Source organism: Rhea pennata, unplaced genomic scaffold (assembly GCF_028389875.1).
Source record: "Rhea pennata isolate bPtePen1 unplaced genomic scaffold, bPtePen1.pri scaffold_41, whole genome shotgun sequence".
Taxonomy (NCBI): domain Eukaryota; kingdom Metazoa; phylum Chordata; class Aves; order Rheiformes; family Rheidae; genus Rhea; species Rhea pennata.
The window spans coordinates 2,084,338-2,112,211 of record NW_026907682.1 but is presented as its reverse complement, the minus strand read 5'-3'; the positions used below and the strand labels follow the sequence as shown (position 1 = coordinate 2,112,211).

At 54.9% G+C, this 27,874-nt stretch overlaps 1 protein-coding gene across 1 annotated transcript; it reads left to right on the top strand.

The window, feature by feature from the left end:
* Nucleotides 1-476: 476 nt before the first annotated feature.
* On the top strand, nucleotides 477-25,986 carry LOC134154786 (E3 ubiquitin-protein ligase Topors-like; the record flags this gene model as incomplete). The annotated part of the gene is made up of 3 exons (XM_062601443.1): nucleotides 477-1,728; nucleotides 4,189-4,240; nucleotides 25,956-25,986. Coding segments are annotated over 3 exons (1,335 nt in total), but the record flags the coding sequence as incomplete, so codon positions are not given.
* Nucleotides 25,987-27,874: the final 1,888 nt, after the last annotated feature.

Here is a 27,874-nt window from a genome sequence, read left to right as displayed (position 1 = left end):
CTGTGCCCACAGCCTCCCGTGTTCGGCTGATGAAAGTGGTATTGGTGCAAACGGGCCTCTCCTCTTTCTGAGGAAGGAGGCAGAGAGCTTCTGCACATCCTAGGCAGTTCCTGAGCCTGAACATTTTGCAATGCCTTTCCTTGCTCTCTTCCTTAGTTGGCAGGAGCTTGACCAACAACACCTCCCCTTTTGAGGGTGCCCAGGCCTTCCAGGTTATTAGCCCACCAGCGCCCACATTCTTTTGTCTCAGCCCCAAAGGTGCCTCCTCTGAGTTTCAGTGTGTGCCAATGGTTCTTCTGCACCCCCGCCTGCACCATAGTCCAGCACCCACATCACCCTCACAGTCTTCCTGACAAAGGGAATGATCTTGGCCTCTCTTTCTTCAGCAGAGCACAGCAGCAGCAGTTGAGGCACCTGCCATGGATGGTAGTTCCTCATCCTCAGCTCTCCCCAGCCCTCTGCAGCACACCACACCAACACCAGCAGCTCCAGATGCTACATGTCCCATCTGTCTGGACAGCTTAGACGACGTTGCCTACGTGAAACCCTGCTTCCACAAGTTCTGCTTTGGTTGTGTGCTCCGCTGGTCGAAAACAAAGGCCGAATGCCCCCTCTGCAAGCAGGTTTTCCAGTCTATTCTGCACACAGTGCTGGCAGAAGATGACTACCAGGAGTATGTCGTGAGGCCTCCCAAAGATAGCTCTGGTGCCAGGCGGCCGCGACAGAGAGCTCCTCGTTGCCCTGCCACCAGGAGGCACCGTCGCCCTGCAGCTCACCTGCAGCAGCAGTCCCCTGCGCCTCAGATGCCATCCTCTGCCCAGGACGGCAGCAGCCTGGAGGGGCCTCCAAGCCACAGCAGGCAGAGGCAGAGAGCCGGGGGGCTGCGGGAGCCAAGCCAGAGGCTGTCTCTGCACAGGCAGACCAGTGCTGAGAGCAGACCTCAGAGACATGTGTCAGCGACAGAGGAGGAGATGCTGAACTTCCGCCGCACTCTGTACTGCACAGGGATGCGCGTGCAAAGGGTTCCCCATGGCGGCCACCCCCAAGACATCTCCGCAGAGTTCTTCTCCCGCAATCCGGACAGCATTCAGAGGTTGCTGCCCTGGCTCCAGCGCAAACTGAGAGTCCTCTTTGGAGTCCACCAGTCACTGATCACCATCACGGAGCTCATCGTCCTGACAAACCTCAGGAGGTATGACCTGGACAGTCAGGCCTTTGCTGACGACTTAGAGCTGCTGCTGCTGAGTCGCACCAGGCATTTTGTCCACGAGCTCATCAGCTTTGCCCAGTGCTCATGCAGCATGGAGACCTACGACCAGCAGGCCATATATGATTGCCACTCTCACAGCCAGCACGAAGGAGGCCCCTCAGCATCATTAAGCCCGGCAGCTGCTGCGGGTACAGCCACGACTCCAGGGCCAGCCCAGAGTCCATCCCCAGCTGGCAGCCCTGGCTATACAACGCTTCCTGTCACCTCGTATGCAGGCCCCCGTGACATTGCCACAGCCACACAATCTCACCAAGATCTACAGACAAACTCTGACAACAGGGCAGCTCAAGCAGGACGAGAAGCCCAGAGACAGTTGCCGGCTCCTGCCAACCCCCAGGACAGTGACTCCTCGTCAGACAGCTGTGTCCTTGTGGGATATTGGAAGCCCTCGGCAGAGAGAAGCCCTGAATGCATTGTGCTCTCCTCAGATTCGGAGCACTCAGCCCCAGCAGGGGAAGGTGACACGGGGCAGAAAGAGCAGCCACTCCACACACCCAGCTGCAGCCACAGCAAAGCCAGGGCGGGCAGCTCGCTAGTCTCTGCCATGCCAAACCAAACTAGCTGGAGCCACCCCAGCTGCTACCCTGCTGCCTCCAGGGAGGAGAGAGAGCTCCAGCAGGGGCACATGGAGGACACGGCTGCTTGCGCTGTGCAGGGCTGCAGCCACGTCCCCTTTGCTGATGGCAGGGACAGGCAGCGCTCACCCGGGAGGACCCGGCTGCCCACCAAGAGGAAGGCAAGCAGCTCTGAGGCCTGTGCCCAGCCCAGCAAGAGGCACGCATGGCCTCGGCAGTAGGAGGGACAGTGGGACTGCCCAGCAGACGGTCAGCAAGCAGAGATGAGAGCAGTCCAAGAAGCCTGGGGAGATGAGGACTACAAAAGAACACCAAAGCAAGTGGAAAGGGGGCTGGAGTGCTGCACTCTGAGGGCTGTCTTCAGCACGACGAGCTCTGATAGTCAGTTGGTGAGTAGTGTCATCCTTGGTGGAGGGGGAACTGCAATGCTAGGGGCAAAGACTCGTTAAGGTCCTTCTCAATGAGCTGAAGAAGGGCATGAAGGGCTCCTGGGGAAACCTTGGAGCACGAGCTGGGCTAGGCACTGGCAGGTGCAGAGCCCACACACATGACCACATCTGTCTGTCCCCACAGCTGTTAGTCGAGGAGCTGGCTGTCTAAAAGTACCTTTGGCAGGACACTGCAGCACCAGGTTTATAGAAAGACCAGCGCAATGCAGCTGGGTGCCATGACAAATGCTGAGCAGAGGCAAGGTGTCAGAACATCCCCATGCTGGGGATTCAGGGAGACCCTGAGGAGTCCCAGTGAGACAGTTTTCTCGTTGTCTGTGCCCTTTACACTAGTCTAAGAGATGAACGCCAACACCACTCCAGATACAGCATCTGGGCCCTGCAACATGGGCTCTCCTACTGCAGGATTTGTGTTTTCAACAGACACAGACCACTGCTGTGCTGTCCAGGAGCCCCAGACGGACACGTGAGGATCGATGGCAGAGAGCAGTAAAAGGCTGTGCCAAGAGAGCAGCCGAGCACTGACAGAGCAGGTCCTGTCTGGAAGCAAAGTCCCACAGCTGTGCGATGTCCCCAACATCTCCCTCCTCCATACCGGAGCTGACTTCTAAGAGGTTCCTCAGCGTGACTCACTTGCCTCCTGTCACCCTCTGCTCTCCCTCAGCAGGCAAAGGAATGACACCCTGACTCCTGTCCTTCCCTGCTTTGTCTGGTGTTCCTGCTGGTGCCTTGTTTGTAGGAGCTCTGCACAGCCATTGGAAGCTGGACAGAGGCAGGTAAGTGCGGTGGGAGAATTATGTGCACTGAGCTGCTTCGGGTAGGAATGGTTTGGATTGGGGTTTGGGTTTAGATTGCCTCCATGTTTTGCTCCTTTCACTCTCACCCCACCTGCCCATGGGATTTTATCTCCTTGTGTGTTTTAATTCTTCCCCTTTGTGCTGTTGCTGTGCAGTGCAAGCCACGGTGTTGGAGCGGGAGCTACCTTCCAGGTAAGAAGCTGGCACTGGCTCTCTTCAGCAGTGCTCTTGCTCTTGTTCATTTCAACTCCCTTAAGCCATGTGGCATGGGAGCTGCTGGAGAGCTGCAAGAGCTCAGGACACAAGAAGATTGCCTTCAGTTGCCTCGCTCTCCTCTGCTTGGAGGCAGAGCTAGCAGCACCAGGACATGACAACTTGACAACCCCACTTGGAAGCTTCTTTTAAGCAGCAGCAAGATCACCTCCGGGAGGTGCGTCACCTCAGCACGTCCAATGGCTCCTGCGAACTGGGCTGCAGCCCTGGTGAGTATGGCTTTGGCTGTGGGAGTTGGCAGGGCTGAGCAATGCAGGCTCTGGCACTCTCTCCCCAGGGCCCCTGCAATGAGGTGAGGAAATGCATGGCGTCTCTGATGTCTCCTCCCAGGGCCACCCTGCAGATCTGCAAGAGCAGATCACGCTGCCTGACCCCTGCTCATCTTTCTCACAGGCACTTCCCCACCCCCATGCTCCCGGTGTCACCTCAGCACAAGGCTCGGGGGAAGCTTCCAGCATGAGCCCTTGTGCTGTTATGATGGAGAGCAGGCAGGTTGCTGAGAGCAGTGGGCAGGAGGGAGGCTGGTGCCAGATCAGGTACAGACAGGAGCGTTGGCAGCTGGGCTGTAGGAGGGGTGGCCTGGGGAAAGCAGAGTGAGCTGCTGGGGGATGAGGGCTTCGTGATGGCGTGCCTGGCTTCAGGTCACGGGTGGACAATTCCAACTGTTTGCTTTCCTGTCTCCTGCCCAGCACCATCTTTCCATGCCATCTGCGTGGCTCCTCAGCGCTTCTGTCTCCCTTCTATGACTCACATGTGCTTTACGCTGGGGACGATGAAATGTGTCCCATGGGAGCGAATGCTGACCTGTCCGGTTCTTCTCCCAGCCTGCATTGCATCACCCACCTTGCTCACGGTGAAGTCCAAGGTGCTCTTGAGGTGCGTGAACAAAAGGCCATGGGCTGATAGGATGCGGCTGGAGAGACCCTGCAGAATGAGTCCATATTTCCCACTGCCAGCGACATTCCTGCACATTCCACACCACAAGTTTCATGGGCAGGTATTTTGCAGAGCCCTAACCTTCCCACACAAGGATTTGGGCATGACTACATTGGGAGGGGGTACATCCATTTGTGATGTTGCACAGCTTTGGGGACCAGGCACTCTCCCCACATCGTCATGCAGTGCCCCACAGCCTGGCTCAGAGGAGCTCATCTCTTTGCCTTTAGGGTGGTGGAAACAGACGGCACTAGGAGACCAGGCCCAAGACGCTGTGGCTGAACTACTTGCTGGAATATTGTTCCCATTTACCATAGAAGGGAATAGGGGAGTGGCAGTATGTACCTTTAGTGTCTCAGTAGGGTAATGGATTCTTGGTCTTCAGGGCCATCAGAGTTCAAAAGAGTAAGTGGTATGCAGAAAAGAGAGGGGGGCAGATGACAGCCTCCATTTCCAGTTTGATGCATGTACCACTGTTGGCTCGACCCAATTTACCTCTGAAAGTGGCCAGCTTACTGGTGGAAGTGCCAGCAGAATCAAACAACTTAGCTCCCTAGCTTTGGTGAATGAATTTAATTGACGTTCCATTTCCAAAGGGGACCTGAGAAGCGTAAAACTCTCAGCTGCTTGGCACACCACTTGTGCTTGCAGGATGGGCAGCCTCACCTCAGTCTGACAGGCAGCGGGGTAAACTCTCCAGGGGGTCTGTCTCCCAGCAAGTTTTGGAGCCTCTAGAGAGCCCTGTGGATCTCAAGGCGGACAAGGCCTAGTGCACCTTGTGTCTTCAGCTGTGGGCTTGTGGAGTAGCGGAACGACACTTTGGCAGCTGCTGCTTCTCTGCAATGATGGTAAATGGAGCACAAAGAGAGTCATCCACAGGCAGACATCTGCATCACAAGGGTCTAAGGCTGCACAGGATGAATGCAGCACTCGCTGGGGGGTGATGTTAGCTTTCCCAGGGAGATTTGTGCCCTTTTCCTCTTCTGCTCTCCCACCAGGAATGATGCCAAAGAGAAACCTTCAAGTGGCAGCCTCTGAGATTTTTCCTTCCTACAAACTGAGCCCAGCCAAGAGCCTCACTGAGCCCAGCTCCATGTTTGTGCCTGCCGCGTAACTCTTTGCTGCAAGTGGGGAAATGCAACCACCACAAGCATCTACAAAATGACAGCAGGATGACACTTCCATTTCCAGGGCCTACGTAAAGGGATCAGCCCAGGGAGCAGCTGCACTGGAAAGGCTGTCTGACACTGACAGAGCAACTCAGCACTGCAACAGCCATCAACCTCATACCAGACCTCTGCTGTGCCAGCTAGTCTACAAACACACTGTCTCTGCCCCACACAGCTGCCTCGTCTGCTACATGCAACCAAGAGCCAGCAAGAAGATGGGTCTGCAGGACACTGGCCACTCACACTCCCCAGAAGGCAGCTCTGCTCACTGCCTTCCCGTCCCTCCAAAACACAGGCACACAGGGAAGCTCTTGTGCTAACATCACAAGGTGGCCAAGGCACTCTAGGCTCACAGGGCATGTGCAAATGATCAGCACAAGATCAAGCACAGGGCTGGCTCATTGGGCAATGCTGCTGTTTTCAGAGGGGAGGATTCTGCTTTCTTCAGGCAGAGCAGGCTGCTACTTTCCACCCCCACAATCTCAGGAACCTCCACCTACTCAGGGCAGGGATGGGGTTTTTCTTTAATAATACAACGCTACAGATATAATGTAGAAACATTTGAGAGTCCTTAAGGCCTCCTGAGATTGAGGCCTCCTGAGACCAAAGTAACCTCACTTCCTTTCCTTTAGTTACTTGGACAAGAAGTCCCTGTGAAGGGAAAAAGTGTGCAGAGGCTTTGAAATGAGGCCCAAGCAAGCAGACAGCCCCAGCCTGGCGGTCTGCTGAAATGCCACCTGTCTGGCTGCACAGGCTTTGCAGCAGCACTCTGAGCTCCACAGCTGCATTCACAACCTGACCCTGGGCACATCTTCACCCCTCACAGAGACAGGAACCCAACAACTGTGAGACATCCTCAGTTTCAAGCTACAGAGGCTTTGGGACACTCAGACAAATATGTGGCACCACAGCCTTCTTGGAAAAGGAGGGAACACAGTAGCATTTGCAGAGCAAGCTGGCACTAACAGCATTTGTGCGATGCAGAAGTTGCAGCACAGCGGACGTGAACCTACACCCCAAGTCACCCATGGAAGCCAGGCGCACTTACAGAAGCCTTCACATCCACTCGAAGTAGCCTCACCTCATTCAGCACCTCACCTCTTGCAGCTGCTTTCACAGACAGATCACAATGGTGGCAAAGATGTTGACAGGTACAGGCACACACCCTGGCATCCTGCCTCCATCCTCAGCAGTTCTAGGACTACACCAGCAACATACAGGACTGGAGTAACCTAGAAAGAAAGAGAAAATCAGCGTGTTACTGTCAGCTCTGCTGGCCTTCCACAGTCGCAACAGTCGGTGGCAAATGTCTCCCCTCTGCGCTGAGCTGTATTTGTGAGAGTACAGCCTGTGGGGCCACAGAAAGCTTCTACTCCTCTTTTTGGCACAGCTGAGACCATGTCTGTATATCGGGTCCCCTCTGGACACCCCAGTTCTGCAAAGGCACAAACACACAGCAAGGGGTCCAGCACAGGGACACCAAGACAGTCAAGGCCTGGAGCATGGGGCATACAGGTAGAGGCTGAGAGAGCTGGGATTCTTAAGCCTAGACAAGACAAAGCCAAGAGGGACACGCATGCTGTGCACAGCTGGCTTATGTAGGGCACAGACAAGACAGAGATGGATTTTTTTTGGAGGTGCACACTGCGAGCATGAGAGGCCACAGGGACAAATTGGACAATGGCAAATTCTTCTTACATATTAAGAACCCTTGTTCTCCAGGAGGGTGGCCAAACTGTGGCACAGGGATCCAGGCACGTCCCCACATCTCCATCCAGGCAGATAATCAAAACTCTACTGAGAAAGGCCCAAATAGACCTGCTCCACTGGGACCTGCCTTCAGCAGGCTGTTAGATCCCTATCTCCAGATGTCTCCCCATTGCAGGCTCAAGGCATCTGCTGTTCTCAGACTCCTTCCAAAGGCACCAGTGGCTTTGCAGATGCTGCCTCCACCACTGACCAAGGACAGAAAGCCTTGAAGGAGTGAGAAGATTGCTTTCTCCAGGGGAAACGGTAAAATCTCAAAGACTCAGGAAAGCACAAGACCTTCAAAAACTGCAAGCCTGAACCTCAGCTGACAGAAATCACCAAACTGTAAGCATCTCTGGCTCACACCAGGATGCTCTAAGGTCAGAGCACGGTCATCAAGAGTCCTCACCCACGTTTCCCAGAAGGACACAGTGATCGCAGGCTGGGCTCTAGGAGCACAACACTGCTCTGTCCAGACACCTCCTCCCATGGCTGAGCACCAAACCACTGGGGCCACCACACAGCTCCAACACAGCCCCTTGACAGTCAGCTCCCAAGAACATACCTGCCTGCCTCCAACAACCATCTTGCCAGAAGGCCTTCACTCCTTCAAAGAGCTTACAGCATTCCCTTGCCCACTTCCCAACAAGCATCCCCCGCCTGCTCCTCCTCTCTCAGCAAACACTGCTGCAGATAAAAGATTTCATCAGGAAAAGCAAACAAGAGGCAAGGAAGGAAAAAGCAGGCTTTGTTTGCATCTCAGAACAAGGAGAAACACTCCGGATCCATTAGGCAGCATCCTACCTGCACATCCTGGCAAGAGCTTAGCAAGCTCAAGGCCTGGACCTCAGCGCACTGAAGGCAGCAGTCTGCCAGCATCTCTGGCCCATGACACCACAGCAGCCTCGGTCCTTTGAGCAAACACCTCCTTACTTCACAGGGCTCCTCAGCTCCCCAACCTGGCAGCACTTTCCCTGCACTGTACTGCTCTCTCCAGCTACCTTCCTCCATGTTGACCACCGAGACATTGCAGCTACCACCCAGCCCCACCACAGGCCATGCCTGCACAGGGATGCAAACCGCATTCATCGCCCCTCGCCTCTAAAAAGGGTTGTCAGCCAACATCCACAATTGTATCAGTGACACACACAGCACTGCACCACATATGACAGCTGGCAGGGCACCCCTATGTGCCCCACAACACACAAAGCCCAACTCTACAGCCTTCAACTCCCTTCTGCTCCTCCAAGGCCTTGCAACAGGCACTACCTACCTCTCAGCATCCACTCACAGCCCAGGGCCTGCTCACTTCCCACCTCCAGAAAGCACAGAGCAAGGGGCTCTCACAAGGGAGGAGCAGGCCAGCTCTTGCCTCTTGCTTGTGTCTCAGCTTCCATGAAAATGAAATCTCTTTGAAAATGGGGCCCATAACTTTGGGGGGATGACATTCCTTCATTTCCCTCCAACACCCTTTGCACTCCTTCTCCAGTGACTGCATACTCGGACAGAAACTCAGAGACCTCTAACGTGTTACACTTCCAAATGCGTCATAAAAGCAGGTGGACACCTAAAAGACAGGCACAGCATTCAGACCTTGCAGGAAAATCTCACAGCCTCCCTACTGTTTCAACAGGGGGAATTTCTAAAGCACACACACACCCTGGGAATCAGAGATTACTAATATCATTGTGCACATCAGCACTAGATTCATTTAGCAGCTTCAAAACTCTACTTGGACTCTAGCTGACCAGGAATAGGCTGCAAGACTCTACTCAGCAAGAAGTACAAAGTCAAACTGCATGTCCACGTTCACCAGAGAACATCATCTGCATTTTAAAAGTAGCAGGACTAACGCAGGATGATGGAGTGGAACAGAATTTGTGACAGATGGTATGGAGCATGTACTTCTTCTTGACTGAGTAGCTGCAGTTCCATATTGCTGCAGAGCTCTGCAGGGGTCAACTCCTACCCTGGGCACAAAACCAGGAGTCACCTCACCACCACCATCCAGGCCATGTTGCTTCTCCTGACCTGTCAGCTGCTCACAGAGAGGGGACCTCACAAGTGCAAACCCCCAACACATGCCTGCTGCTGCTATGGCCTTCAGGGACAGAAATTTCCTCAAAGTAACTTCTCCTGCCACGAACCACTGCTGCCCTAGCAGGGACTTGGACAAGAGACCTCACACTCAACGCCCAGGCCTAACTGCCTGCTGCCGGTCTATCAGGGACTCAGAAAGACGGGACTTCACAGTCACCTGCACAACCAGGTCTCTGCCTTTGGCCAAGAAGATTCTGAGGCAAAAATTACCTCACTAGAACTTCCTCAGCCACGAGACAAATCCTGGCTGATCAGCTGCTCAGGCAGAAATGATCTCAAAAACACACAGCCCTGCCGCAGACCTGCTGATGGCCGTGGTCACAGCCCCAACAGCCTCTTCGGGAGCTCCTGCAGGAAAGCAGCCCCCTCGCCAGCACCGCTGCCCCTGCTGCAGCGAGAGGGCACCCGCTGGCATTTGAACGCACCCGCAGCCCCCACCAGCCCCATTCGCACCCGCTCTCACTCCCGCTCCCTTCTAACCTGCTTCGCTCCCTCCCTTCTCGCACCTCTCTCTTCCCTTGGCCTTTTCCCACTCTGAACTACGATTGGCTGAGACAGCCATCATTCCAATCCATCCCCACCCTCCTCCTCAGGACAGCCAATAGGAGGGCTGCACACAGGCGATGCCATGGCAATGCTGCGCCCTCCTGCCCTGGCAGCCAGCTCTGCCCCCTCCTCTCCCACCGCGGGACGGTGCCATCTTGTGGGCAGCAGCGCAGGGTGCGGCGGGGCCTGGGGGCAGCCCGGCGCCGGGTGCCCGGGCAGTGCGGGGCCCCAGGGGCGGCCGCTCGGCTGCAGGGGCCCTGTGGGGCTTCTTGCTGCCCTGCGCCCTGGGGGCCGTGCTGGGCTTGGAGGGCAGCCCTGGGGCCTGTGCTGGTGCCAGCCCTGGTGCGGGCGCTGGGGCCCTGGGAATGACCGGGGTGCCGGAGCCTGTGGGCAACGTGCTGCTGCCGCCAGGGCAGGGCAGTGTCCTCTAGGCCCTCCTGCCCCAGCCCCTTCCCCAGGGTAGCCCCAGGGCTTGGCAGCCCTCCCGCTGTGCCTGGCAGGGCTGGGCCACGGCCCAGCAGAGGCTGCTCTGTGTGGGGCCGGGCTGTGCCCCGAGGGGTCGTCCAGAGGGCTGAGGAGCCCCATGGGGGCACAGGGCAGTGAGAGGAGGGACCAGCTCTGAGCCTGCTGGTGCCAGGGAGTGGAGGTGTGGGGTCGTGAAGGGACTTGGGGAGATGGCTCTTTTGGGCTTACTGCAGCACTGCACCCCATAGCTCAGAGAAAAATCCTTGGGTCAATCAGGACTTGGCAGTGGGGACCGTGCCTCCACCTGTTTCCAAGGTGCTCTCCCAAATAGGCTTTCTTTTGCATGCAGATGTTTTGAGTCCAATCTGCGCAAGGACACAGGCTATGACCATCTCGAGATGGCTTCTCTGAGCCCCAAACATGCTGTACCAACTTGTACCAAGCATGAAAGGAACAGATGTCCTCTCAAACAGGCAGAGGACCTGGGGTCATTACAAGGTGGTTTCCTTATTGTACAGGGACATTTCAGCAGGTTCTTGAGAGCCCCATGAGAGCAGCAGGCTGCCCCAGCCTCTGGGATGCAGGACCCCAATTCTTCTCAGAGCCAGATCGCAAAGGGGGACACGATCCGTGGAAAACCTGCCATGCATTCCCATGCCCCCCACAGACCCCAAAAGGCAATGGAGCTGGCCCCACAGAAGCCTTGAGGCTCAGCGCATCTCCTGCCCCATGACCCAGGAGTCCTGGCTGTCTACTAAGACAGATGGGACCCCCAGAGATGACTCTTGTGGCAGCCCCCAGTCCTGTCCAGCCACTCCCACAGCCCTGGATTCACAGCAGTTTTTGCAGTTACCAATCTTTGTGCAACATCTCGGGAAGAAGTACCCGAAGCCCTTACCCTCAGTGGAGAGCTGCAGGAGCCTTGGGAACAAGGAACTGTGGTCTCGGCTGATGGTGTCCATCCAGCAGTCCTCCATCTCGCCTCTTTGCCCTCGGCTCACCTCTGCAGCCCAGGAGGAGGGATGTTCTTCCCTTCACCCAACACTCCTTTTCATCGTGCTCCTGTTCCTCTGCATGTCAGCGACGGATCCCAGCACAGCCCCCATTAACTCCTGTCTCCAGTCTTGCCATGGAGCCACTACAAGGGCAGCGGCAGGGAGGGCGTGAGCAGTGCCCAGCAGTGCCTAGGTCTTGGAGGGAAGTGAGGGCCCTCACCCAGGACACCATGGAGACCTCCCTGTGATGCAGCACATCCCGCTGTGACCTCAGCTTGTGTCATCTGGGGGCACAGCAGGTCAGTGCCATGGAGATGGCACCGCCAGGGAGAGAGCAGAGAGATTTCCTCTCCCCTCCTGGAAAGCAGGCATCTCCCTTCCCCCAGTTATTTTCCCAAACTTTCTGATAAATCCTTCAAGAATGTCTCCAAGTGGTGTCAAAGTCAGGGAAACATCTGAAGTGGGGACCTGGAGAGGTCACTGCTGTGCTCCTGCACTCCTTGGCTGCTGCACTAGGCAACAGGATTCTGTGCAGGAATCTGGGGTTTGGGGGTTGGATTGGGGTTTGGCATTTTTACAGGATCAAAGTCCGGTGGGATGAAAAAGCACAAAGGGTGGCCACAGGCTGAGATGCTTAGGTGAGCCTCAAAACTGTGGATCTCTCTTTTATTTGAAGTAGGGTATAGGAGAATAAGGGACAGGACGTAACCTTCCTCCTTTAGGCACCAAAGCAGGCTCTTTGATTTGAGAAGCCTTCAGCAAGGTTTCTCGGTCTGTGGTGCTTAAGATAGAGATGATATGCCAGAAAAGAGCAAACACACATCATCCAGAGAGCTCTACCCAGGACCCTCGTCCCTGCCAGACTCCAAAGCCATGGGTCAGGCCACGTAGCCAACTGGAGGAAGTTTTCCCATTTCCCATGAACTTAGGCCACCTTTCCTTCTGTGTGAGCCTGAGAAAAGCCAGGTCTCAACTCTGGGCTTCAGATGGTCCTTGGGCTTTTCAGTGTCACTTTGGGGCTCTGCTTCTCCCCTGGGTACGCTCCTCAGCCCCCTGCCCTTCCCCACACCAGCCCCCTGGCTCCTCCAGGGATCTGTGCAGCCCAGGCACCCTGGATCCACACTGGCACCCTTGCCGTCCCACGATCTGTACAGCTCTGGCACCCTGGATCTCCCACATTTGAGGATTCAAGGCTTCTCAGGACATCCCTCATACTGCAGTGCTGCTCTCTGGGCTCTGGTGCAGAGCCTACGAGGCACTGCAATACCCCTCACCAAGCCCCGGGGATCACTGGGGGCACCCCCAGCACAACGCCTTGGCAGTCCCCATGGGCACACCCATCCCCATGGCCTTGCCTCCAAGCCTCTGCTTTCAGCTTTGGAGCCTGCCTGGCAGCTGAGAGCTGGGCAGCACCACCAAGTTGCCTCTCTCCACCCCTGCACTCCATGCCCCTTGCACAGGCTGCCCTTCTTCAGGCACTCCACAGCACACAGCCACTCCAAGGCTACCCCTCGCTCTGCCTGTTAATCCTCAGCCCTCTCCAGTGGCTCCTTGTGCAGCCCATGCCACAGCTCCCTGCATTCCTGCTGCTGTCGTGATGGGCTTGTTTTTCCCCACACCACCTGGCACCTTTGCTTGCCATCCCAGGCCATTGCTTCCTCACTCTTCTTGCAGTCAGTGTCTCCTCCAGGTTGCTCCCCCACCAGCTTGCCCAGCTGAATCACCATCAGCTCAGCACTTGGCAAGTCTCCTGCCAAAGGAACGCTGCCACCCTTGTTTGAGTGATGCTGTGAAAAAAACCCTGCAAATAGTAAACAAGACTCAAGGAAAAGAAGGGAAGAAGAGTAAGAAGCAGAGAAGGTGTGCTAGCTTTGTGGATCTACCTCCTGGCACCCATCTCTGTGCAGAAATGAAAGAAACAATTTTCTGGACCCTGTGTGTCTGTTGGGTGCTTGCACACTGGATAATAGAATGCAGTTTGGGGACAACACAGGGATAACTACAAATAGGCTGAACACGGGCTGGGGAAGCTCTAGGGTGAAGGAGTGGCCCACGCAGGGCAGGGCCATTCCCCCACGGAGAGGGGTCTGCATGGGGCAGGGCTCCTCACAGCTCCTGCTCACCCCCAGGACACTTCCCAGGGGCTTCTCAGCATGTAGCTCCAGGCAGGGATGACACCAAAGGCAAGGAGCTTTCCCAAATCTCTGCTTTCAAGTCCCAGCTGCTGGGGTGGGGGGAAGGGAGAGGAGCTGCCAAGCCTGGACAAGAGCCTGAGACTCCAAAGCTGATGGAGAGACCAGCAGGTCTGAAGGAAGCTCACAAAGTTCCTTCCCCGACATGCACAGCACCAGCAGCACCTTTGCTGGCCTCAGCAGGATCTGTCCTCGCTACCCCGAGCACCTGCCAACACGCAGATGCCCCTCAACACTGCCTCGCTGCCAGGAGGTGTCTGTGGGGCAGAGCTGAGCACACAGGGCTGTGATGGGCCTGTGGGTCATTGCTCTCCTGAGGAAATGTCACCTTCAGACCCTCGACTGTCTCTGGGAAGGTGTCCCGAGGGGCTGTGAGTGCCCTCCAGAAGGGCACAGCTCTTCCACAGCCGCTTTGCCACGATACCTGAGATCCTGGCTCTGGCCACGGCCCTCAGGAGCCTCCACACATCCTGCTCCTCACGGTGCCCACAGCTGGGCTGGGCTCAGAGAGGAGCTGGGGACCTGTCCCGGGGAAAAGCGGGGCTGTCAGCAGGGGCACCGTGGTGCTGGCTGCCTCCTGCCTCCAGCCTGGAGACACGCCAAGCACCGCTGTACCTGCACCCTCTCCTCACAGCTGGGATGGTGCTGAGGAACCAGCACCACAGCATCTGGCACCGAGCCATGGGGCCACAAGGAGAAAGGACGCAAGAGCCGGGGACTCCCGGGGGCCGGAGGTGGCCCAGGCCAGGCTGGGCCTTCCCCACTGCTGCCACTGTTCGCTGCAGCCACACAGCCGGGCCGCGGTGGCTCTGGCTGCTCCTGCGCGCTTGGCCGCTCACTCTGCCCAGCCTGCGGCCCTCGGCCCCGGCGCGGCAGCTCCCACCACTGTGGCTAAAGGCTCCGGGCGGCCCCGTGCCGGGAGACGCTGCCCCGCGGCAGCAGCCGCCTCTCGCCCCCTCCCCACCCTCAGGGCCCTGGCAGCCTCGCACCTGCCCCCACCCCGCCCCTCACCGCCCTCCTCTGGGCCACTGGGCATGCTCCGCCCTGACCGGCCACGCCCCCAACTCTTTGCCACGCCCCTCTTGGTCCCTCCCCTCGGCTCCCCTGCCCCCCTCCCACCCGGCCCCTGAACAGCGCACGCGCACTGCTGCCTCCCTCCCGCCCATCCCTGGGGTCCCGCCCCGTGAGGTCATGTCCAACGGGAGCCAATTGGAGGAGTGAGGGGTGGGAGGGTCTGTGGTGCAGGGGGCGTCACTTTCGGCTGTGGGGGCGGGGCCTGTGTGTCCCTGGCTGCTGGTGCTGGTGCGTGGGGAGACGCTGCTGCCGGGCGCTGCTGCCGCAGGGCCCCGCTCTGCCCCGGGGCCTGGGCGAGTCTGCGGGAGGGGAGGGGAGAGGAGGGGAGGGATGGGAGAGAAACCTCTGCGCTGCGCTGGGGGCAGCTGCTGCCCGTGAGCATCCCGGGGACACAGTGGGGGTTTTCAGCCCATGCTGCGGCCTGGCGGGTGCCGAGAAGCCCTGAGCTGTGAGAGCTGCAGCACTAGTGACCGCACAGGCAGCAGGGCAAGAGGGAAAGGAACAGAGCAGCTGCTTCCTGTGCTGCTTCTGCCCCGGGATGTTCTCCCCTCCTGGAAAGCTGAAACACCCTGGGTGTGTGGGGGGGAAACTTGGTGAAAGCAGATAGGCAGGAGCTGCTGTCGTAGTGTGCGGGGGCAGTGCAGTATTCAGTTTTCTCGATCAACCTGTGAAAATGTGACTTCTTTCTTCAGCTTTCAATTAGGAACAGTCACAAGGTGTCATGTCCAGGAGTGGGGAGAAAAGAGGGCTGTGAAAAGAGAAGAGCCTGAGCACTGAGGTAACTATATGTAGCACTCTAAAGCTTTGTTGAAAGCTTCCTCTCTTCCTGCAGTTGCTAAGGAAGAAAGCAACAGGATGGCCGCAAACGGGCACTGTCCTTGCTAGACCAAGGAGAAGGACTTGAACACACCCTTGCGTGGAGAGCATTTTCCTTCCAGTACCTTTGAGCTGGGAAGTTTGGTCCATACCATCCCTATTGGTCCTTTTGGTTACTGGGGAAGGATTGACTTAATTCCAAAGAGTTCCAGGCTTGGCAGGTATAAACAAAGAGTTACTGAAAAACCTGCAAGGATGGCAGACCTCATTCTTTTTGTCCGCGAGGGTGTGGTGTATGTGTTTGCTCTCGCTGTAGCCTAATGGTGCTGCCTGCAGCCTACGACAGGCCTCAGCAGGAGCCAGGTGTTAGGCGCAAAGGCTGAGCCAGAGTGAACAGTCCCATCTCTGGTGACAGTGAAAGTACTCCTTTGGGGGGCAGTAGAGGTGTATACAGGGAATGTCTGTGTATGTGCTTGGTGTTCAGAGTCTATGTGGTTTAATGGTACTCCTTTCCAGGTGGAGATAGTCACTCTGCTGACTGGCCTCTAAAATGCAAGTGAGCATTTTGGAGACGTCCAGTTGTAACTCGGTGTGCTGGTCTTTACTTGGAGTGAGCTAACTGTGCTTGGAGGCAAGTATGCTTGGAAATGTTCCTGTTTTCCCTGGCAGGATAACATGCAGCTTGCAGTCTTCCTCCCCAGTAGATCACCAAGGGCTTTACAGAGGAGGTGCTGGTGGCTTCCCCCTTTTCCAATGAGAGAAAGTGACACAGCAAAAGAGAAGGGCTCCTGCCATGCGTTGAGAGAAGACAGTGGGAAAGCATGTGAGCTCTTCTTTCTCTTTTCTCTTTTTTTCTCTTGCTGCTCAGAAAGAAAAGTGCTGGAAGCTGATGTGATGTTTTCCCTTGTCCATTTGTGCAATGGAGGATGTAGCCAGACTGAGCACTGCAAAAAGGGCACCTCCTAACCCTGAGGTGGATTCATCAGCACTGGAGGTGATGGCATTGAAACAACTCGTTGCTGTCTTTCTCTGCTTCTCTCAGGCATTACAGACCAGCAGAAAATGCTTGTGACAAGGGCAAACCAGTGAAGCAAGCCAGTGCAGAGGTAAGCTAGTGTTCCTTATCATTTCATTTTTAGGGAATGATGGTTGAGTATATTCAGCCATTGTACTCTTTGTATGTTGTAAAGAATGCTCTGCTGCCTTAATTTTTCCCCAGGGGAGAGGAGAGCGTTCTTCAGGAAATGACACTTTCCCAGAGGTTGCCTGCTGTCACTTATTTTGTTTCTGTGCCATTCTGAGCACAGAAACAGTAGTACACAGTGGGATAGTTTGAAAGCAGCCATCCCAAAGAAGGACCTTGGGAGTTTGGAAAGGGAGGAATGTGCTGGTTGGTTGGGTGCTTTTGTGTGCAAAAGTATCCTTCTCGCTGTTTTATGCATGAGGAAGACTCTTTGCACTGTCTGCTAGTCAGACGGTCTGTCCTTGCTTGCTAGCACTTGGCTTTCAGAAGGCTAGGAAAACAAGGGCCTGCAGAGTCATGCTACAGCCTGAGGAAAAAGGGATATTTTTTCTTTATTTATTTTTTTGTTGTTGTTTTTTGTGAACCCAGCCCTATTACAGATCCAGGTATTTTATCCTAACAGGCCCAGGGGTTGTTTGCCTTCCTTAAGCACACTTGGATGCCAACAGCCGTGTTGCAACCAGTCTAATGCACACCGTGGTGTCTTTATTGCCTGACTCCAGTGTTGTTGTCTGTTCCCCTTTGGTTGTCAGCTCAGCTCCCTTTGGAGCTCACCTGCCTCCAGTTCTTCCAGACTCCTGTCTTTGGTGCCTTGGTCTGGAGAACGCCTGCTGTGGTTGTCTGAAACCTCAGTGTTGGGAGGGCTACAGCGTCATGCGGCACAAGAGGCCTTTGCTGTTCTCGTGTTCATTCCTGAGTTGCTTACTTGTGTAGCCCTCCTGTTTTCAGTGCTAGTGCTAGTCCTCCTGTGCTAGTCCTCCTGTGCTAGTCCTCCTGTTTTCTGTCAGCTTCCTTTCTTTCCCCTGTTACTGCTGAAGTGAGAACAGCCTGAAACAACTGTGCCCTTCCAAGCGAGGAGTGTGAAACAAAGAACCCGGCTGCTGTTGCTGCCTGAGCAGCAAGCTGAGGAAGCCTGTGATCCTCTGCTCTGAAACACTGTGACAGTTTCCAAGGTCTAACTTGACCGGCTTTTTGGTGGGCCTTTTTTCAGGCGACTGCTCCATCCCGGTTCGTGCGCTCAGTGAGCCCTTTGCGCTTTCACTGTGTTTTTTCAGGCCACTGTGAGAGAGCTCACTGCTGCATCGGAGGAAGGCAAGCCAGAGGAGATCAGGAGTAGTGCTTTCGACCTCACTGCCACCCCTGAGGATATCCATAGACTAAGGAACCTTTGCTAGTTCAAGGATGAGGTAATGTCTGCTGCCGTGTAGTCATGTTCTCATACCTCTTGACTGTGTATGTGAAGTTTCTTTTCAAATTCTTTGCTTTTCTTTCACTGCACTCAGCAGGAGGGAAAATGGAATCTAAGTGCAGCATGTAATTGCAAGTTCTCAAATGCTTGTTCTTAATGATGTTTCCAAAGGGACCATTTCCTTCTTTTTTTTCCTCTTTTCTATGGTTTTATGTACCTGTCTCAATTTCTCAGAGTGACACAGTCTCTCACACGCTCTCAGAGTGTCACAGTCCGAGAGAACTTTTATTATCCCTGTCTCATTATAACTTACAAATTGATAAGTATGGCCATACTAGAGGTATCCTCTAATCAGGGAGGACCTATCTTCTTCCTTTGAAAAACTGAAGGAACAGTGAGAAGTTGGCATATACACTTCATGCTCCTTTTTTTTTCCACTCTAAAACTTACCCAAGTGATGCCTGGGGTTGAAAGAGGCAAGAAGACTGCCTGATGCCTTCCATCGCATAGGCACAAGCAGCTTTTAATTTGTTGTGGTTTGCTCCTCAGTTACTAAGTTGTCTTATTCCTTATGCACAGAAGAACGCTGTGTGCTTAAGCAGTGGGGTTAGCCTAGAGGCTAAAAGGGCACTGCTTAGCTTCCTGTGCCTGTCCCTGTGCCTGTCAGGTTTGGTTCCCTATTTGCCTGTTTTTCCTTGACATCTCATCCCCTCCCAAAGAATCTCCTGGGTCCTGGAGTTCAGTCACCTGCTCCAGGCAAATCTATCGCAGAATCGATTTTATAGATAGACTTAAGTTCCCTTGTGAGATATTTCCTTGATTGAGAGCCACATGCAGAATTTCCTTTTCAGGAATTTGAAGTCTTTTCAAATCCAAGTGGCATTTCCTGATGGCAACTTTATGGGTATTGCTCCTTGTGGCAGCATTGCTTGTGAGGGTAACTGATTCTCTCTCCATAGAGCAACTTCTCCTGTACGGAACAATCCTGTTTCCTCTGTCTTAGTTTGGCTATGTCAAACTGAATTCTCCGAGTGTACTTCCGTGTGATTGGCACTTCACTTCTGGGGCATTTGCATAGCCTGCCTTTGTTGCTTTTTGTTGCAGTCTCAGTTCCTTTTTTTTTCCAAGGAAACCAGAATTACTCACAGTACGTCATATGCTATCCCTCAAGTGCCATTAGGAATACTTCTGTATCTGCTGGGAAACTATTCCTTTCTTCATGATTCTACTTGTAGATTATTAATCTGTAACTAGCTGATACACTCAGCTTTGTGCCTGCATAAGAACTCGCAGCAACCTCCACATTTCCTGAATCCTGCTTTAGAGCAGAAATTCTTGTCGCAGCACGGCAGCCTGAGAGGTGCAGAGAAGCCCTGAGCTGTGAGAGCTCCATCACTAGTGAAACCTAAGGCAGCAGGTGAAGAGTGAAAAGAAGAGAGAAGCCGCTTTCTTTGCCACTTCTACTGCTTGATGTTCCCTCCTAATGGAAAGCTGAAACACTCTGGGTGGGTGGTGAAACTGGTAGGGAAAGTAGAGAGGCATGAGCTGCTGCTCTACTGAATGGTGGAGGTGCAGGGGTAAGGAGTCAGTTTGTATTTGCTTCCAGGGATAAGATTGTTTTAAACAAACATTTTTTTTCCCTGCTGTAATCTGGACGGTAGCTCAAAAGATGTCTGTCACGACAGAGAAGCAAAACAAATCTCCACAAGATTGTACCGTCCTGCGGGTGTGTGTGTGTGGGGGGAGGGATTTGGGGGCTCTTGGAGCAAGCTATCTTTCTGTACAAAAGTCTGGAAAACATTGATGCAAGCCCCCAGAGAAGAGAAATTTTCTGGGCACTCAGAGCAACACAGGCAGGACCCAGCGATGTCGAGGGAAACCCATCCCAGCCATACCAAACCAACCACTCTCTCCAGAGGACTTTCTTAACCCTCGGGCTGGGAGTAGGAGAGGAGATGGGGGAACAGTCATCCCAGACTTGCTTCCATCAGGCCCTCAGCTCCACAACGTGTCATAGCTTCAGGTGAGTTCTCTCAGGCAACACTTCCCATGCCTCTGGTGCATGGAGAAGTATTTAAGGGGGGTGGAGTCTCCCTCCTGCAAGACTTGCCCCAGCACTCTGCAGAGACTAGGAAGAGCAGGAAGGTTGGCTGTAGGGACGCTTGCAAGCTTTAGCAGCTGCAGAGCGGGGAGGTGCCCTTACAAACTTCTGAATGCAGGCCCTGAGGCACTGCAGTGCCTCGTAGGCTCTGCACCAGAGCCCAGAGAGCAGCACTGCAGTATGAGGGATGTCCTGAGAAGCCTTGAATCCTCAAATGTGGGAGATCCAGGGTGCCAGAGCTGTACAGATCGTGGGAGAGCAAGGGTGCCAGTGTGGATCCAGGGTGCCTGGGCTGCACAGATCCCTGGAGGAGCCAGGGGGCTGGTGTGGGGAAGGGCAGGGGGCTGAGGAGCGTACCCAGGGGAGAAGCAGAGCCCCAAAGTGACACTGAAAAGCCCAAGGACCATCTGAAGCCCAGAGTTGAGACCTGGCTTTCCTCAGGCTCACACAGAAGGAAAGGTGGCCTAAGTTCATGGGAAATGGGAAAACTTCCTCCAATTGGCTACGTGGCCTGACCAATGGCTTTGGAGTCTGGCAGGGACGAGGGTCCTGGGTAGAGCTCTCTGGATGATGTGTGTTTGCTCTTTTCTGGCATATCATCTCTATCTTAAGCACCGCAGACCGAGAAACCTTGCTGAAGGCTTCTCAAATCAAAGAGCCTGCTTTGGTGCCTAAAGGAGGAAGGTTACGTCCTGTCCCTTATTCTCCTATACCCTACTTCAAATAAAAGAGTGATCCACAGTTTGGAGGCTCACCTAAGCATCTCAGCCTGTGGCCACCCTTTGTGCTTTTTCATCCCACCGGACTTTGATCCTGTAAAAATGTCAAACCCCAATCCAACCCCCAAACCCCAGATTCCTGCACAGAATCCTGTTGCCTAGTGCAGCAGCCAGGGAGTGCAGGAGCACAGCAGTGACCTCTCCAGGTCCCCACTTCAGATGTTTCCCTGACTTTGACACCACTTGGAGACATTCTTGAAGGATTTATCAGAAAGTTTGGGAAAATAACTGGGGGAAGGGAGATGCCTGCTTTCCAGGAGGGGAGAGGAAATCTCTCTGCTCTCTCCCTGGCGGTGCCATCTCCATGGCACTGACCTGCTGTGCCCCCAGATGACACAAGCTGAGGTCACAGCGGGATGTGCTGCATCACAGGGAGGTCTCCATGGTGTCCTGGGTGAGGGCCCTCACTTCCCTCCGAGACCTAGGCACTGCTGGGCACTGCTCATGCCCTCCCTGCCGCTGCCTTTGTAGTGACTCCATGGCAAGACTGGAGACAAGAGTTAATGGGGGCTGTGCTGGGATCCGTCGCTGACATGCAGAGGAACAGGAGCACGATGAAAAGGAGTGTTGGGTGAAGGGAAGAACATCCCTCCTCCTGGGCTGCAGAGGTGAGCCGAGGGCAAAGAGGCGAGATGGAGGACTGCTGGATGGACACCATCAGCCGAGACCACAGTTCCTTGTTCCCAAGGCTCCTGCAGCTCTCCACTGAGGGTAAGGGCTTCGGGTACTTCTTCCCGAGATGTTGCACAAAGATTGGTAACTGCAAAAACTGCTGTGAATCCAGGGCTGTGGGAGTGGCTGGACAGGACTGGGGGCTGCCACAAGAGTCATCTCTGGGGGTCCCATCTGTCTTAGTAGACAGCCAGGACTCCTGGGTCATGGGGCAGGAGATGCGCTGAGCCTCAAGGCTTCTGTGGGGCCAGCTCCATTGCCTTTTGGGGTCTGTGGGGGGCATGGGAATGCATGGCAGGTTTTCCACGGATCGTGTCCCCCTTTGCGATCTGGCTCTGAGAAGAATTGGGGTCCTGCATCCCAGAGGCTGGGGCAGCCTGCTGCTCTCATGGGGCTCTCAAGAACCTGCTGAAATGTCCCTGTACAATAAGGAAACCACCTTGTAATGACCCCAGGTCCTCTGCCTGTTTGAGAGGACATCTGTTCCTTTCATGCTTGGTACAAGTTGGTACAGCATGTTTGGGGCTCAGAGAAGCCATCTCGAGATGGTCATAGCCTGTGTCCTTGCGCAGATTGGACTCAAAACATCTGCATGCAAAAGAAAGCCTATTTGGGAGAGCACCTTGGAAACAGGTGGAGGCACGGTCCCCACTGCCAAGTCCTGATTGACCCAAGGATTTTTCTCTGAGCTATGGGGTGCAGTGCTGCAGTAAGCCCAAAAGAGCCATCTCCCCCAGTCCCTTCACGACCCCACACCTCCACTCCCTGGCACCAGCAGGCTCAGAGCTGGTCCCTCCTCTCACTGCCCTGTGCCCCCATGGGGCTCCTCAGCCCTCTGGACGACCCCTCGGGGCACAGCCCGGCCCCACACAGAGCAGCCTCTGCTGGGCCGTGGCCCAGCCCTGCCAGGCACAGCGGGAGGGCTGCAAAGCCCTGGGGCTACCCTGGGGAAGGGGCTGGGGCAGGAGGGCCTAGAGGACACTGCCCTGCCCTGGCGGCAGCAGCACGTTGCCCACAGGCTCCGGCACCCTGGTCATTCCCAGGGCCCCAGCGCCCGCACCAGGGCTGGCACCAGCACAGGCCCCAGGGCTGCCCTCCAAGCCCAGCACGGCCCCCAGGGCGCAGGGCAGCAAGAAGCCCCACAGGGCCCCTGCAGCCGAGCGGCCGCCCCTGGGGCCCCGCACTGCCCGGGCACCCGGCGCCGGGCTGCCCCCAGGCCCCGCCGCACCCTGCGCTGCCGCCCACAAGATGGCACCGTCCCGCGGTGGGAGAGGAGGGGGCAGAGCTGGCTGCCAGGGCAGGAGGGCACAGCATTGCCATGGCATCGCCTGTGTGCAGCCCTCCTATTGGCTGTCCTGAGGAGGAGGGTGGGGATGGATTGGAATGATGGCTGTCTCAGCCAATCGTAGTTCAGAGTGGGAAAAGGCCAAGGGAAGAGAGAGGTGCGAGAAGGGAGGGAGCGAAGCAGGTTAGAAGGGAGCGGGAGTGAGAGCGGGTGCGAGTGGGGCTGGTGGGGGCTGCGGGTGCGTTCAAATGCCAGCGGGTGCCCTCTCGCTGCAGCAGGGGCAACGGTGCTGGCGAGGGGGCTGCTTTCCTGCAGGAGCTCCCGAAGAGGCTGTTGGGGCTGTGACCACGGCCATCAGCAGGTCTGCGGCAGGGCTGTGTGTTTTTGAGATCATTTCTGCCTGAGCAGCTGATCAGCCAGGATTTGTCTCGTGGCTGAGGAAGTTCTAGTGAGGTAATTTTTGCCTCAGAATCTTCTTGGCCAAAGGCAGAGACCTGGTTGTGCAGGTGACTGTGAAGTCCCGTCTTTCTGAGTCCCTGATAGACCGGCAGCAGGCAGTTAGGCCTGGGCGTTGAGTGTGAGGTCTCTTGTCCAAGTCCCTGCTAGGGCAGCAGTGGTTCGTGGCAGGGGAAGTTACTTTGAGGAAATTTCTGTCCCTGAAGGCCATAGCAGCAGCAGGCATGTGTTGGGGGTTTGCACTTGTGAGGTCCCCTCTCTGTGAGCAGCTGACAGGTCAGGAGAAGCAACATGGCCTGGATGGTGGTGGTGAGGTGACTCCTGGTTTTGTGCCCAGGGTAGGAGTTGACCCCTGCAGAGCTCTGCAGCAATATGGAACTGCAGCTACTCAGTCAAGAAGAAGTACATGCTCCATACCATCTGTCACAAATTCTGTTCCACTCCATCATCCTGCGTTAGTCCTGCTACTTTTAAAATGCAGATGATGTTCTCTGGTGAACGTGGACATGCAGTTTGACTTTGTACTTCTTGCTGAGTAGAGTCTTGCAGCCTATTCCTGGTCAGCTAGAGTCCAAGTAGAGTTTTGAAGCTGCTAAATGAATCTAGTGCTGATGTGCACAATGATATTAGTAATCTCTGATTCCCAGGGTGTGTGTGTGCTTTAGAAATTCCCCCTGTTGAAACAGTAGGGAGGCTGTGAGATTTTCCTGCAAGGTCTGAATGCTGTGCCTGTCTTTTAGGTGTCCACCTGCTTTTATGACGCATTTGGAAGTGTAACACGTTAGAGGTCTCTGAGTTTCTGTCCGAGTATGCAGTCACTGGAGAAGGAGTGCAAAGGGTGTTGGAGGGAAATGAAGGAATGTCATCCCCCCAAAGTTATGGGCCCCATTTTCAAAGAGATTTCATTTTCATGGAAGCTGAGACACAAGCAAGAGGCAAGAGCTGGCCTGCTCCTCCCTTGTGAGAGCCCCTTGCTCTGTGCTTTCTGGAGGTGGGAAGTGAGCAGGCCCTGGGCTGTGAGTGGATGCTGAGAGGTAGGTAGTGCCTGTTGCAAGGCCTTGGAGGAGCAGAAGGGAGTTGAAGGCTGTAGAGTTGGGCTTTGTGTGTTGTGGGGCACATAGGGGTGCCCTGCCAGCTGTCATATGTGGTGCAGTGCTGTGTGTGTCACTGATACAATTGTGGATGTTGGCTGACAACCCTTTTTAGAGGCGAGGGGCGATGAATGCGGTTTGCATCCCTGTGCAGGCATGGCCTGTGGTGGGGCTGGGTGGTAGCTGCAATGTCTCGGTGGTCAACATGGAGGAAGGTAGCTGGAGAGAGCAGTACAGTGCAGGGAAAGTGCTGCCAGGTTGGGGAGCTGAGGAGCCCTGTGAAGTAAGGAGGTGTTTGCTCAAAGGACCGAGGCTGCTGTGGTGTCATGGGCCAGAGATGCTGGCAGACTGCTGCCTTCAGTGCGCTGAGGTCCAGGCCTTGAGCTTGCTAAGCTCTTGCCAGGATGTGCAGGTAGGATGCTGCCTAATGGATCCGGAGTGTTTCTCCTTGTTCTGAGATGCAAACAAAGCCTGCTTTTTCCTTCCTTGCCTCTTGTTTGCTTTTCCTGATGAAATCTTTTATCTGCAGCAGTGTTTGCTGAGAGAGGAGGAGCAGGCGGGGGATGCTTGTTGGGAAGTGGGCAAGGGAATGCTGTAAGCTCTTTGAAGGAGTGAAGGCCTTCTGGCAAGATGGTTGTTGGAGGCAGGCAGGTATGTTCTTGGGAGCTGACTGTCAAGGGGCTGTGTTGGAGCTGTGTGGTGGCCCCAGTGGTTTGGTGCTCAGCCATGGGAGGAGGTGTCTGGACAGAGCAGTGTTGTGCTCCTAGAGCCCAGCCTGCGATCACTGTGTCCTTCTGGGAAACGTGGGTGAGGACTCTTGATGACCGTGCTCTGACCTTAGAGCATCCTGGTGTGAGCCAGAGATGCTTACAGTTTGGTGATTTCTGTCAGCTGAGGTTCAGGCTTGCAGTTTTTGAAGGTCTTGTGCTTTCCTGAGTCTTTGAGATTTTACCGTTTCCCCTGGAGAAAGCAATCTTCTCACTCCTTCAAGGCTTTCTGTCCTTGGTCAGTGGTGGAGGCAGCATCTGCAAAGCCACTGGTGCCTTTGGAAGGAGTCTGAGAACAGCAGATGCCTTGAGCCTGCAATGGGGAGACATCTGGAGATAGGGATCTAACAGCCTGCTGAAGGCAGGTCCCAGTGGAGCAGGTCTATTTGGGCCTTTCTCAGTAGAGTTTTGATTATCTGCCTGGATGGAGATGTGGGGACGTGCCTGGATCCCTGTGCCACAGTTTGGCCACCCTCCTGGAGAACAAGGGTTCTTAATATGTAAGAAGAATTTGCCATTGTCCAATTTGTCCCTGTGGCCTCTCATGCTCGCAGTGTGCACCTCCAAAAAAAATCCATCTCTGTCTTGTCTGTGCCCTACATAAGCCAGCTGTGCACAGCATGCGTGTCCCTCTTGGCTTTGTCTTGTCTAGGCTTAAGAATCCCAGCTCTCTCAGCCTCTACCTGTATGCTCCATGCTCCAGGCCTTGACTGTCTTGGTGTCCCTGTGCTGGACCCCTTGCTGTGTGTTTGTGCCTTTGCAGAACTGGGGTGTCCAGAGGGGACCCGATATACAGACATGGTCTCAGCTGTGCCAAAAAGAGGAGTAGAAGCTTTCTGTGGCCCCACAGGCTGTACTCTCACAAATACAGCTCAGCGCAGAGGGGAGACATTTGCCACCGACTGTTGCGACTGTGGAAGGCCAGCAGAGCTGACAGTAACACGCTGATTTTCTCTTTCTTTCTAGGTTACTCCAGTCCTGTATGTTGCTGGTGTAGTCCTAGAACTGCTGAGGATGGAGGCAGGATGCCAGGGTGTGTGCCTGTACCTGTCAACATCTTTGCCACCATTGTGATCTGTCTGTGAAAGCAGCTGCAAGAGGTGAGGTGCTGAATGAGGTGAGGCTACTTCGAGTGGATGTGAAGGCTTCTGTAAGTGCGCCTGGCTTCCATGGGTGACTTGGGGTGTAGGTTCACGTCCGCTGTGCTGCAACTTCTGCATCGCACAAATGCTGTTAGTGCCAGCTTGCTCTGCAAATGCTACTGTGTTCCCTCCTTTTCCAAGAAGGCTGTGGTGCCACATATTTGTCTGAGTGTCCCAAAGCCTCTGTAGCTTGAAACTGAGGATGTCTCACAGTTGTTGGGTTCCTGTCTCTGTGAGGGGTGAAGATGTGCCCAGGGTCAGGTTGTGAATGCAGCTGTGGAGCTCAGAGTGCTGCTGCAAAGCCCGTGCAGCCAGACAGGTGGCATTTCAGCAGACCGCCAGGCTGGGGCTGTCTGCTTGCTTGGGCCTCATTTCAAAGCCTCTGCACACTTTTTCCCTTCACAGGGACTTCTTGTCCAAGTAACTAAAGGAAAGGAAGCGAGGTTACTTTGGTCTCAGGAGGCCTCAATCTCAGGAGGCCTTAAGGACTCTCAAATGTTTCTACATTATATCTGTAGCGTTGTATTATTAAAGAAAAACCCCATCCCTGCCCTGAGTAGGTGGAGGTTCCTGAGATTGTGGGGGTGGAAAGTAGCAGCCTGCTCTGCCTGAAGAAAGCAGAATCCTCCCCTCTGAAAACAGCAGCATTGCCCAATGAGCCAGCCCTGTGCTTGATCTTGTGCTGATCATTTGCACATGCCCTGTGAGCCTAGAGTGCCTTGGCCACCTTGTGATGTTAGCACAAGAGCTTCCCTGTGTGCCTGTGTTTTGGAGGGACGAGAAGGCAGTGAGCAGAGCTGCCTTCTGGGGAGTGTGAGTGGCCAGTGTCCTGCAGACCCATCTTCTTGCTGGCTCTTGGTTGCATGTAGCAGACGAGGCAGCTGTGTGGGGCAGAGACAGTGTGTTTGTAGACTAGCTGGCACAGCAGAGGTCTGGTATGAGGTTGATGGCTGTTGCAGTGCTGAGTTGCTCTGTCAGTGTCAGACAGCCTTTCCAGTGCAGCTGCTCCCTGGGCTGATCCCTTTACGTAGGCCCTGGAAATGGAAGTGTCATCCTGCTGTCATTTTGTAGATGCTTGTGGTGGTTGCATTTCCCCACTTGCAGCAAAGAGTTACGCGGCAGGCACAAACATGGAGCTGGGCTCAGTGAGGCTCTTGGCTGGGCTCAGTTTGTAGGAAGGAAAAATCTCAGAGGCTGCCACTTGAAGGTTTCTCTTTGGCATCATTCCTGGTGGGAGAGCAGAAGAGGAAAAGGGCACAAATCTCCCTGGGAAAGCTAACATCACCCCCCAGCGAGTGCTGCATTCATCCTGTGCAGCCTTAGACCCTTGTGATGCAGATGTCTGCCTGTGGATGACTCTCTTTGTGCTCCATTTACCATCATTGCAGAGAAGCAGCAGCTGCCAAAGTGTCGTTCCGCTACTCCACAAGCCCACAGCTGAAGACACAAGGTGCACTAGGCCTTGTCCGCCTTGAGATCCACAGGGCTCTCTAGAGGCTCCAAAACTTGCTGGGAGACAGACCCCCTGGAGAGTTTACCCCGCTGCCTGTCAGACTGAGGTGAGGCTGCCCATCCTGCAAGCACAAGTGGTGTGCCAAGGAGCTGAGAGTTTTACGCTTCTCAGGTCCCCTTTGGAAATGGAACGTCAATTAAATTCATTCACCAAAGCTAGGGAGCTAAGTTGTTTGATTCTGCTGGCACTTCCACCAGTAAGCCCCCCACTTTCAGAGGTAAATTGGGTCG